The 12991-nt window shown below is 39.9% G+C and overlaps 1 protein-coding gene across 1 annotated transcript in view; it reads right to left on the bottom strand.

Moving 5' to 3' along the window:
- ASXL3 (ASXL transcriptional regulator 3) overlaps nucleotides 1-12991 on the bottom strand; it is a 182719-nt gene that overhangs the window by 59668 nt on the left and 110060 nt on the right. The window contains exon 8 of the mRNA XM_036245408.1: nucleotides 11965-12128. Within this exon, the coding sequence (XP_036101301.1) occupies nucleotides 11965-12128 (164 nt within the window). The remainder of the gene's footprint in view (nucleotides 1-11964; nucleotides 12129-12991) is intronic.

The following is a 12991-nucleotide window of genomic DNA, read 5'->3' as shown; positions in this document are numbered from 1 at the left end:
GTTGGTCAAACATGGCCTCTCAAACATACCCTCTCAGGAGTCCGATATAACAGAGGAAGAAGTGGTTTAATGCACAGTATGTTCTCCAGCTTAAATGCACAGAACTGGAATCCTCAGTTATGCACAGAACTGGAATGAGCTCTGTTTGCCTGAATTGCCTATAACATGCAATTACTTGTTCATCTGTAATTCAATCCAGTTGACACATTATTTGACATTTATTGAAGTAGATACTGACAAACAGGATTTGATGCTGACTATCCAGTTAGCTAAGAAATGAATACTATTCAAATAAAATCACTTCCCTTCATAAGCATAAAGCTCAAATGGCAAGAATGGAAATCTCCAGGCGTGGCCGAACAGGGTATCTTTGGCCCTGTATGATTTACTATCACCAGTAAGTGACTCGGGCTAGAAGGAATATTGGATTTCCTAAGTACTTTAAGATATGCTTTCAGAAGCAGGGAAAAGCCAGAGTATCAGTTCCATTAAAATAATTACATCTCAAGTACACACTTATTTTACCTAAAGGCTTAAGATACTAGTATTTTTTCATACCTTTAATACCTTTGAATTTTTATAATCTGTTAAGTAAATTGACATTTTATTATATATGCTATTTGTAGAATAAAATAACTGTATAATTTTTAAATCAATATATACGGTACATAGAGCAATCTCTAAGAAGAGTCTGAATTATTGCAAATGTATGAGCTATTTCCATCGAGGAAAAAGATGGAAAGTCATTTCCCATTTGCATTTATAAAGGCTGCGTGACTTCTTTAAATATATACACTGATGCCAACAGAGCCATCAGATATCAATAAATCACATTCTCGTGTGCTGTAAAATGTCTGACACACACATTCATTTTCCTAGTCCAAAATTCTCTGCAAAAGGGACTGTATAAATGTTCCATTTTAGTTTAATGACATTCACAGTTAAAATTATGTGCATTATTGCCAGTGAGTGCAAAAACCTGAAGAGCACAAAGCCGGATAGGATTTTAAAGAGCCTACACAGTACATAGCCTTCAGTGGCTAATCATTTAACAGATCACAGCAACACAGATATAAATGCAGAACAAAATTAGGAGATCACTAAGAACGGATTGAAATGCTGCAATTACCATTTGGACAAAAAAATAATAGGCATCATTTACTTAGAAGCAGTTGGGGAATGGTCTTGTATTTGGAGAAACAGCCCTGATAGCCCCGATACCACCCAATGGAGGCAGAAATGAGCATCACTTAGAAATGATACAGATGACAGAAATGACAACAACCTATTCATCAGTGATGTTCAATTTGAAAGTGTAATAAAAACCTAAATATGACTCTACTTTAGTGGAAATTTATTCCACCAGCTGTCATAGATTTTAAAAAGGTCACAAAATTGTTCTATGTTGACACAGTTTATAGAGTACAAATCCTTAAAGAAAGAAGGATCTGCTATGTATAATCAAGGAGGTTCTAAAAATTCTCCAAGCACATCTTGCAGAGAGCTGAGCACAGAGGCACGTATGGCTACAAACCCAAGCACTGAATTTATTGAATCAATAGTCCTACGTGGGGACTGAAGGAAGAACTAGCTATGATTCTACCTGTTCACCAGCGTTGAGCAATGCTGCTCTGACTCCTTGCTTTCTTGGTTTTTCATCTCTGAACCTAAATGCTGTAGCCAAGGAAAGGACTTTTGACCCATATGTTTACCTAAACTTGATCATATTGAGACCCTAAAACAGCATTCAACAACATGTATTTCTTCCTTTAAACCCAACTTTCCTCTCCCTGAGACCTCTACTCATTCCAGCCCCTGACCTAGATTTTCTCCTTATCCTACCTGACCCCCATCATCAGCCACTTCTCCAAGCATTTCACACGTCCTCTAAAATCTCTCAGCTCCTGCAGTTTGAGCCTCTGTACACCTTCAACCCTCACACAACCCCTCTGCTGGCACATCTGTTACCAAGTAAAATGCACAAATCTGTAGTGTTGCTGGGCTGAAAGGCACACAAGTAGACCAACTGTGACCCCTCTCACCTAACCTCAAATGAGGTCTCAATGCTGTTCAGCCAGTAACTTATTTCCCAGGGTGAATCCCTAGGGCAGTCCATCGAGCTGTTTTCAAGCTTTTTACTCTCCTCAAACCCCCAGTCCTCTAGTCCCTGGTCAACCATGCCACCACCCAGCGGAAAACCCCTCATTCCTTCCTGATTCTCTTCTGATTTCAGAAATCAGCACTTCTTGTTTTTTTTTTATCCTCACCCGAGGACATTTTTGCATTTATCTTCAGATAGAACAGGAGGGAAAGCGGGAGGAAGAGAGAGAGAGAAACATCGGCATGAGAAAGACACATCGACTGGTCACCACCAGCATGACCCCAACCAGGGCCAGGGACAAACTGCAACTGAGGTACGTGCCCTTAGCGGGAACCGAACCAGGGTCTCTCTGGTCCAAGGGCCGACATGTCAACCGCTGAGCCAAACTGGCCAGGGCAGCATGCATGCATTCATGCATTCATGCATTCACTCATTTTCTCATTAAACCAGCTCTTCTCCAATCCCTATTCCTTCTCAGCTATTCTAAAAAGTTGGTCAATAAATCAAATTCCCTCTCTTTTATCTTTAATTTCTCCCAGCAACTCCCTCAATTTTTAGGATAAAAACATGTTCAAGACTACCCTAGCTTTAAAAAGTAATAATCTTTTGCTGTTCTCAAATACACAATAAACACTGCCTAAAAATACATGATCAGTTCCTCCTTCTCCTCCAAACCCAATTACCAAGTCTGGACAACTTTATTTCTGAAATGTCTGTATTGGACTGAACTGTATCCGTCCTCCCCACCCTGCCAAATTGAATGTTTACACCGTCGCCCCCAATGTTGTTCAGAGACAGGGCCTTTAAAGAGGTAATTAAGCATAAATGAGATCACATGGGTAAGGCCTTAATCCAATATGTCTGGTGTTTCATGAAAAGAGGAAGAGATACCAGGGATGTGATCACACCAAGAAAAGGCCAAGTGGAAACCCAGGGAGAAAAGGGAAAGAGGCCTCGGGAGAATCCAAACTTGCCAAGACCGTGATCCTGGACTTGCAGCCTCCAGAACAGTGAGAAATAAACTTCTGTTTTTGGGGCCACCTGGTCTGTATTTTGTTCCTACACCCCTAATGAACTAATACAATGTCTCACAAATTAGGCCTTTCTTTTTCATTCTATAACGGTTTGGGTGAAAGTTCCTGTGTTTATCAGACATGTAAAACTAACCTTGTAAGTGGCTTCCCAGCCTACATTCTTTCAGTCAGGGAACGTTTACTGAGCACTTACTACATGCCAGGCACAGTGAACAGAAGAAACAAAGCCACCATTCAGGGGCTTCTCTTCTCGTGAGGAAAGAGGAATGAATTCTTGATTAAGTACAAGGAAGACAATTAACAGAAAAATAAGAGAAAACAACTGTATGGGTATGTTAGGTGGGAGGGGAGGCCAGAAAAGCTTCTGGGAGGAGATGCCATGGAGACTAATTTGGCAGATGAGAATGAGCTGGCCTTGTCAAAAGATACCGAAAAAGCATTTCTAGCCGAGCTGATAGCAAGCACAGAGGCTAAGAGAGAATTAAGTTTGAGGGACAGGAAGGAAGATAATGTGGCTAAACCACAGCAAGGTGGAAAGTGGGAGATTTCCCTCCTCCACTTCGTTTCTTGCTTCATTCCTCCAACAGAGCCCCTTTTCTAAAATATAAACCTGAGCCCAGCCAGTGTGGCTCAGTGGTCGAGCATCGACCCGTGCACCAAGAGGTTGCCAGTTCAATTCTCAGTCAGGGCACATGCCCAGGCTGTGGGTCTGATCCCCAGTGGGGGGCATATAGGAGACGGCCAATCAATGTTCTCTCTCACTGATGTTCCTATCTCTCTCCCTTCCTCTCTCTCTAAAGTCAATAAAAAAAGAAAAAAAAAATTTTTAAATAAAAAAATAAATAAATCTGAGAATGTCATGCTACAAAAGTAAATTTTCAGTGTATTCTGCATTGCTTGCTGACCTATGAGGCCTTTTTTAAAGGCTTGTTCCAACCTGCCTTTCGAGCCTCAATGTACCCTATATCCCAGCCATCTCAACTATGTGTTGATAGACATCCTACACTTCTCTGCTTATGTCCTGGGGGCAAGGAGCACCGTGTAGGGGAAGGAGCATGACTTGGAGTCAGACTGATCTGTGTTCAAATTTTCATTCCCACATTTTTACTTGGAAGAAATTAAGTAGTTCTTAGTTTCTCTCTGATCCTCAGTTTCCAAAGATATAAAGTTGGGTTCATAATGCAGACCCTTTGGAGAGTTATAAAGATTCATGGTAATCCATATAGAAGTAATTTTATGTAATCAACATTATTATTGGCACATATTGCTTCCTATGCTAGGATATGCCACTACACTCTTTTTTTTTTAAATATTTTTTCTTTATTGATTTTAGAGAGAGAGGAAGGGAGAGGGAGAGAGAGATAGACACATCAATGAGAGAGAACATCGATTGGCCACCTCCAGCGTGTACCCTACTGGGGATCAAACCCACAACCTGGGCATGTACCCTGACAAGGAATCGAACCAGCAACCTCTTGGTGCATGGGTTGACACTCAACCACTCTGCCACATCAGCTGGGCCTACTACACTTTTTTTTTTATCCTCACTCGAGGACATTTTTCCATTTTTTGTTCAGATAGAGCAGGAGAGAGAGAGTGGAAGAGAGAGAGAGAGAAACATCAATGTGAAGGGACACATCGAGTGGCTGCCACCCGCACGACCAACCAGGGCCGGGGACAAACTGCAACCGAGGTACGTGCCCTTAGCGGGAACCGAACCCAGGTCTCTCTGTACCACAGGCCGATGCTCCAACCGCTAAGCCAAACCGGCCAGGGCCTACTACACTTCTTAACCTGGAAAATTTCCTCCATCTTCCCAGGCCCCATTCATATAACACCTTTTATTTGGAGCCTTGTCTGCCTTCCATGGACAATATAATTACCTCCTCTATGTGGTCATAAAACAATGCATATACTACCACATGGCATGTTCAGTAAGGATAGGTTTTTACATCTCTACCTCCCTTAGAATCACTACCTCTTTCAGGGTAGGAACTGTGACTTCCTCAAAACGTCCCGTAGTTAGTCAGGAGTCCTACCTGGCACAGAGGGTGCATTCAAGTTAGCACCATTTGAGGAGAGTAAATTAATGTGACGATTTATAAAGTTGTGGTCAGTGTGCAGCAAAACCACAGAGGACAGTGAACTAGAGCTGATAATGGCATGGTGGTAGTATTTGACCTGAGAGAGAAGGGGAGAAGGGGCTCATCAGAACTCAGACAGGGCTGCATGGGCAGGCCCCTCTGCTAGGAGCTGGAAAACAGTTGCAGCTGTGCTGACCACAGGGCGAGGGAGGGGCTCAGCCCCACTCTTCCTCCTCCGAGACCCAACCTTCTGTTGAGGCTCCCGGAAAGCTGAACCCAGTGAGAACCCAGAGGGCCTTCTCTTTCTCTTCCTGACAATTCAGGCCTTAAACGTAAAGCAATGCAGGCCTCTGTGCTGCAGAGGAGGTGGAGAGGTCCCATGATGGCCCAGGGTACGATCATAGGACCTCGTGGGGTGAAGCAGGTATCCAGGAGACCTGGAAATGGCTGTAGAAACAGCATGGTGAGGACGGCACCTGCACAAGGTGTGGCCCGAGGTGAATGTAGAAATCAAGCAGGCAGGGGAGGCTGCCCATCCAGGAGTGGGTGGGTAGGTGCCTATCACGGAGCCTGCATGCAGTAATGAGACCATCCACATGGGGGAGGTATGGTGACCAAGGTGGAAGACCGGCTCCTCACAGGGGGATTAATCAAATACTTAGGGATATTAAGTGTTCCTCATTGTCAGTAGGACAGCTGCAGAAAGGGGGAAAACTGAAGTGAATCATAAATGTAACGATACATATATAAATAAACGTAGATATAAACTGTGTTATGTTATATATTGTGACTAGGCTCATACTCTTTTGTTCTTCTATAAGGTATTCCTTATCTTCAAATTCAGAGGTAAGAAGGTGTTCACGCACACATGCATGTACACACACATGTGTGTTCTACGTCATCACATTCATTGTTATGTCCTAGGTCTGATTTAGAAATACATTATTGCATCGCTCTGCCCTGGGTCTGGGAGCAGCAATATCCTAACCGTGAAGGGCACACGTTTCGTGAAATCTTGATTTCTAAACGCCACCCTCTACCTGGAGGGAACCATGGCTCCTTGGACAAACGGTACATTCAAGGGCTGGGGCAAACAAAACACAAGATGAGACCGGAACAACCTGGTGTACTTCAAAGTAGTCAAGTGCTCAAAGAATAGTGTCAGAATATATAAGAACCCCTTGAACAGGCTCCCCGTGTCCAAATGCAGGACAGTCAAGCATAGGAACCTACTGAGGAAATAGGAAACTGAAACCACACAGGTATAAATAAATGAACACATGGAGAGTCTGAAGAAGGGCAGTCTATTTACACAGTTTTAAAGAACCTTCCCATACAATATGAACTAATTACCCCTGGGAAGAAGTAACTTTACACTGGAGGAACTTGGCTGACACATGTTAATCAAATGATCAAGTAAACATCACCAGTTTTGAGACAAGTCAAAATTGTGCGCCACTAATAGTTACAAGGAGAATAGAGCCTCATTTATCATATTCCTCCCAAAAATACTTACTCTGAATCTAATCACAAGGAAACATCACACACACTCCAAAAGTGTCAAAATCATGGAAGTCTAGAGACAACTGAAGAACTGTCCCAGAACGAAGACCGTAAAGAGACATGACAACTAAATGCAATGACAGATTCTGAACCGGATTTCGTTGCTAAAAGTGACATTATTGAGACAACTGGCTAAACTTAAATAGAGTCTAAGAATCTCAGGGTAAGAATGATCACTGTTACTTTTCTGATCTTGATTGCTTGGATTTTGCGTATGTAAGAGAATATCCTTGTTTGTAGAAACTACAACCTTAGAGTCATAATATATTGGGAGGGGGGACAGGAAGGATCATTAGGCTGGAAATTTATTCTCTATATATCTTTAAGTTTTCTAATATTTTATGATTATTTCAAAAATTTAAAGAAGGAACTCAGCAGAGGCATAGGTCCTTCTGATGCAGTCATCCATATATGAGTTAGCCTCCCAGCCCTGATCAGAGAGAAGAAATCTGAGGGTGGACAAAGGGAAGACATCCCTCTTACTGCTCAATGACCTCCTAATGTCCATTTGCCACGGGTGCCTGGATGGGATCTCCACACTGATGATTTCTCATGGATCTGGAGTTTCTATTTCCTGGCTCCCTGTCACACCTCCCCTTGCTCTTACCTCCCCTCGCTCACAAACCTCTGTGTTCCTCTGGGATGACTACGCTATCTCCCAGTCTCCTCAAAGCCCATAGCTGACACTAGAATCTGTGTAGAGTTCATCACCAACTCCATTTTATCCAGTCCCAAAACCTGAATACATAATCATTTCAGGACATTTTGTATAGTAAAAGTATCTCGATCTAACATGTTACAACTAAACTCAACACCTACCCTGCCCCTACAGTGGGCACTTACCAAGCTTCCCCCCCATCCCACCCCCATTCCCTATCCTTCTCATAGAACCTCTTAAATACAGATTTCTGAAGTACAGCTAACCTCTACCACAGTGCAGCGTTTTACTCCTCAGGTTCAAGAGTAGGCCTGGCCTGGCTGCTTTAAACCAATCTGCATAGTCCATTTCCTTGGCTACAGTCATTGTTTAAGAAGTAGTCGTGTGATCTAAGTAGTGCCCTTACTGTGAAGCTTAGGCCTTTTCACTGAAATACTGAAATAGAAGTGTATTCTTCATGAATATGAACCAAGGGGCAAGTACCGTTTTTTGATTCCTGTAGCCATCCTATCACAAAGAACTGAGGCCTAGAACAGTGCCAACGACAAGGGAGAAGATTTAAAAACTAATTCACTAAATAACAATGAAATGGGTCCCTCGTGTTAACTGAAAACCAGGGCCAAAACCAGAAGCCCTATAACCTCTCTCTTCTAGTTACCTGAGTTAATGTATGCCCTTTATATTTAAGTCGGCTTGAGTTCCATTTTCTGTTACTTGCAGCATAATGTGTGGAGAGTAAAATTAGATATAAAACTAGATGTGACAATGTTATAAAACTAGGAGTAAATAAAAAATGTAATCTAAGATTAAAAATACCTTCTGAAAAAGAAAGAAAAACACAAATAAAGGGAAACAAAATACTACACAGACTGGTTTAATGATAGTTGGCACTAACAAGACGAATGGGAAACCTAGCTTCTTATATTTTAAAGATGTAATAATGCAATGAACCCCGGCTTCATATGGTCCAGAATAAGAGGCCCTGTAGGGCTGCCTCGGGGGAGAAGTCAGGCAGAATCCTGGGATAATCAAAGAAAGAAAACGAGAAAACAGGGAATTTCAAATTTTGTAAAAATAGGTGAAGACAGCTTTCATATAAGTGAAATTCTTGGGTATTTCATAAAATTATAGTACCATTCACTGGCTCAAATAAATCTTGGTAATCACATTCCTATTCCCATGCCTTTTCTACTGATTCTGTCCCAGAAAATAGTGGTGTTCATTCCCATCTGGATATTTATAAGCTAAACTAAAAACATCAGCAGTTTTGGTAGCAGGAGAGAGTTGAGTTCAGCTCGCGACAGACAGAAAGAGCTCAAAATGTCTTGGTATCAAATGTTGATAGGACCAGAGCCTGTCTGTCCTCCCAAGTCACCCTTGATAAAATCTCCAGGTGCCTTCTAGACCTTTTACAATCCCATCTCCCAGGCAACCTGTTATTTATTCCTACTCATCTAGGCTGAAAATATGCCTGGAATTCAGTCCTTTCTTTTCATTTCCAAGGCCAAAGCCCAAGGTCAGACCCTTATCTCAGATCTCAACTACTGTGATTGTCTCCTAACCAGTCTCCCTGCACGTTAACTTTCTGCCTGTCCAAGCCAGCATTCACAGGGCTACTGGCTCTTACAATAACCTAAAGACTGTATTTTATTTACCCTTTGGATCTTCTTCCCCCCCCCCTCTGTCTAGGCACTAAAATATATGTATAAATTATTCCATGTGTGCCATTTCTCATTTGAAAAATCTCTGATGGTGCCCATCCCTTTCATAAAAAGTTCAAAGAGCTTAGTCTACAACCACCTACCCTTCAGCACCTTATCCCACCTTTTTCTTCCTGGTCCAGTCACACTGCACTGCTGAATCTTCTGGTCCAGACAAGCAGCAAGTCTTTGTAAAGGACATGCTCTCCCTCTGCAAAATTCACTGTCCCCTGATTCTACTTATGAAACACCTAGTAGTCCTTCAAGGTTCCAGTATCCTTTCCACCGTGAGATTTTCTCCACTCCTATTTTCAGACTAAAGTTCTTTACCCTCTGTACACTCAAGAGGATGGTCTTTATTCTTCCACTTTGACATTTGTATTACTTCGCCCAGTCTCATACTAAATTTGGTGCAGATCCATCCATTTATTAGACTTCTTTCCCAGTAATGAGCAAAATACTGCACAGTAGTGTAGCATGAGGTGGTCTTTCTCCTCTGTCTTTTATTCCTCCAGAAGATTTATTCTGGTGTTCTCTATGTTCAGCAAAGTGTATGTGGCACATCATACATGTTCGATAAGTATTTCTTGAAAAAATGATTTCCTGATGAACTAAATGTTATTTGTGGACAGGTATGTTCCTTACTCATTTATATTTCTCACAGTGACTAGAAAAAGCTGAGTAACAGAAACTGCCACAGGTTGAATAAAATATGGGGCTTAGACTGGCCTCTGGGGTTACTGAATATTTGGCTGAACCAGGACAACCTGTCATTTCTTCATTTCAAAAAGATTTATTGAGTATCCTGTATATGCCAAATCTTATTCAAGGAGCTGGAGACAGAATTGCAAACAAGATAAACCACGCAAATGTTGAAATGGAAGAAATAGTGTGTAATTGAAAAATCAGTACCCACCACCACTAAACAAATTAACTAATTAAATAAAGTTTTTCTTAATTCCTGAACTCAATTCTCAGTCACACAACCTTGAAATCCAAGAGTCATCAGTAGCTTCTCCTAAATCTTCCTTCAATTGTTATTTGACAAAATATAAACTGTTACCACTGGACGATGATGAAGATAATAATGACATTACCCTCCTCCCCTTTCAATGCTATTTTCCTAACTCAAGCCCTCATTTTGCTTTTTTTGGAACAACTAAAATTGCTTTCTAACCACTCTTTCCACTTTCATGCTTCCCATCTCTAACATTTCTTTTTAGTACTGCCAGAATGGTTTTCTAGAACAGCAGCAATATTATATGTTATAGCTCTGCTCCAAGGCCCTCGATGGCTTTGCATTGCATATGCAGGGAGAACACTGTTCAGGACCTTTTAGCCTCATACCCAAGAATCTCCCGAAATCAACTTCTAATTTGTCTCCCCAGATTCATCTGCACCTTTCTACCTAAAATCCGGACTCCCACAAAATTAGCTCTTGGTCTTGTATCTTTGAACCTTTCACTTGGTACATTTTCATCATTTTTTTTCCCCTAAATGATTCCTATATTTCAAGGCCCAATCTTAAATGTGTCTCTGATTTTTTCATTCTGCACATAAAAGCTCAATATACTTTCTGCTTTTCCCCCTTAAGCGTATCTGTTTCTACATATTTTTCGATTATTTATAAATATAGCTTATGTTTCCAACTAGAGTGTACATAATCACTGATTTCATAAACATTTAATAGTCACTTACTGTCTTTACATTACTCCAGAGCACCTAAAACACCTTCACAGTAAATATTAAACAATTTTTACAGAATGAAGGCAAACTTGCAAACAAAAATATACCCAACATGAAAATACTATTTTTCTAAATATAAACAATAATCTCTACCAAAGAGATATATAAGAATAATAGAAAACTATATAGCTCAACAAATTTTAATTATGTATGAAAGGCAGTAGGTTAGTAGAAAAGAATCAAATAAAAAGCTAAAAAATTATTCAAAGTAATGTGGAAATATTGTATCAATCTTGCCCATTTCAATTTATGGATGTATCTATCATTTTGAGATACGAATTCATTTTGAGATTCAAATTCATAAACATACACACACTATGTTCATCAATGGAAACTATATACAATGTCAAAATTTATTGAAATAAGAATCACAAAGAAATGTTTATTTACCATTTAATAATTTTTGTGAAATTTAATAAAAGTTTATGATGAATTTTTTTTTCCTTTTCTAAGGAAACAGCTCTAGAAGATGACTGATGCCTGCTATTATGGATCTGTGTTTGTATTTCCTTATTTTAGAGGCTTTTCAAAAATATAAAAATACACTTAAAGCATTTCCAGTTATACTGAAAAAAGATAAAAGGTGATTATTTATAGGCAATCGTATTCATGATGATAGACTCTCAGAAGGCAAGTGCAAACATAAATTTTAAATGCTTTTTGGAAAGAGTTGAGAATAAAAACATTTACATAATTTCTTAGAAGCCCTGGCCTTTTATTGCTGCACTTCAATATTCCCTCCGGGCAAGGGAGCAGCTACTTCAAAGATTTATTTGATAATGAAATGTTTGATTTCTTTGTTTTTTCCTTCCCATTGTGGGTAGGTCTATTGTTTTCACTCTACAGCAATGTGCTGTATTTTAAAATTTGAATTGGCTCACTACTGATAATAAAAAATGGTTTTGTTTTGGCAGATTAATCAAATACACCAGTGCTAGCAGTAAGTATATAAATTACATAAATATACTCCATTATTACAAAATGGTCCATCCACTTATCAGTCATCTTCGATAATGGGCTTGCCACTTCATAACGGCATAACTAGTGACTAATATCAAATGTCTAAACTTCTACTTACCTGCCTATCCACTTCCGGGAGCAAAAGCAGGAGGTATTGTTGGAAATGCTGAGGTAAGGAAGCAAACGTGTGTTTATTTATTAATGCCCTCAAGTTAGTGTTGACAAGAATGGATCCTGGGGTCTCTATGTCAATGTCCTCAGCTTTGGTCCATTTCAAGTGTCCTGTAATAAAAAGCAAAAGGCATGGATTTACTGTAGGCTGGAAAAATCATGCAAGTGTACACACAAATATATGCATACATATATTACAATTATATGTACACATATATATTCATGAATAGATTTAATTCTATTCCTTTTAAAATTGATATTTGGGGAAAGAAGGAGGCGAGTGGGAGTGGGAAGGAGGGGGTCAATGGGGAAAAAAAGGGGGACATTTGTAATCCTTTCAACAATTAAAAAAATACATAAATAAAATTTATATTTCAGAAGGAAATCTCCAAAGCTTCTTTGTGTTTCTATCTTGCTTTGGCTGTCTTTAATTTTCATAATGTATTCTTCATTCAATACCACCTATATTTTTAACTCAAAGTAGCACCAGTTTTAGATAAATAAGTACTTTAATTATGTTCTTTCAATTAACCAGAATTTTAAAGATCTTTGGGAGCATAAATGGTAACAATTAGAATATGTGTAAATCCTATTATACAGAAAATGAATAATTACAGTGCTGTTAATTTTTTTTTAATACTAACCCAAGGATATTTTTCCATTGATTTTTTTTTTTCTTTTTTTTAGATAGAGGAAGGGGAAGGGAGGGAGGAAGAGAGAGAAATATCGATGTGAGACACATCGACTGATAGCCTCCCGCACCACCCCGACTACAAGACCTGAAATGCCAGCATATTTTGAAAGATAATGCTATAACTCAAGGCACACTGACCTCCAACAGAAAGCTGTGTGCAAAGTTCACAATTTGAAATTATGACACAAGAAACAATCTGCCATGAGGGATAGTCAGCTGATGCGGCAAACAGAACAATTACCAGTCTTAGTTACTTGAGTGAAAAGAACCATTTGAATGT

The sequence above is a fragment of the Molossus molossus genome, unplaced genomic scaffold, assembly GCF_014108415.1.
Source record: "Molossus molossus isolate mMolMol1 unplaced genomic scaffold, mMolMol1.p scaffold_m16_p_6, whole genome shotgun sequence".
In the NCBI taxonomy this organism is placed as follows: Eukaryota; Metazoa; Chordata; class Mammalia; order Chiroptera; family Molossidae; genus Molossus; species Molossus molossus.
This window is presented reverse-complemented; position numbering and strand designations above follow the sequence as displayed.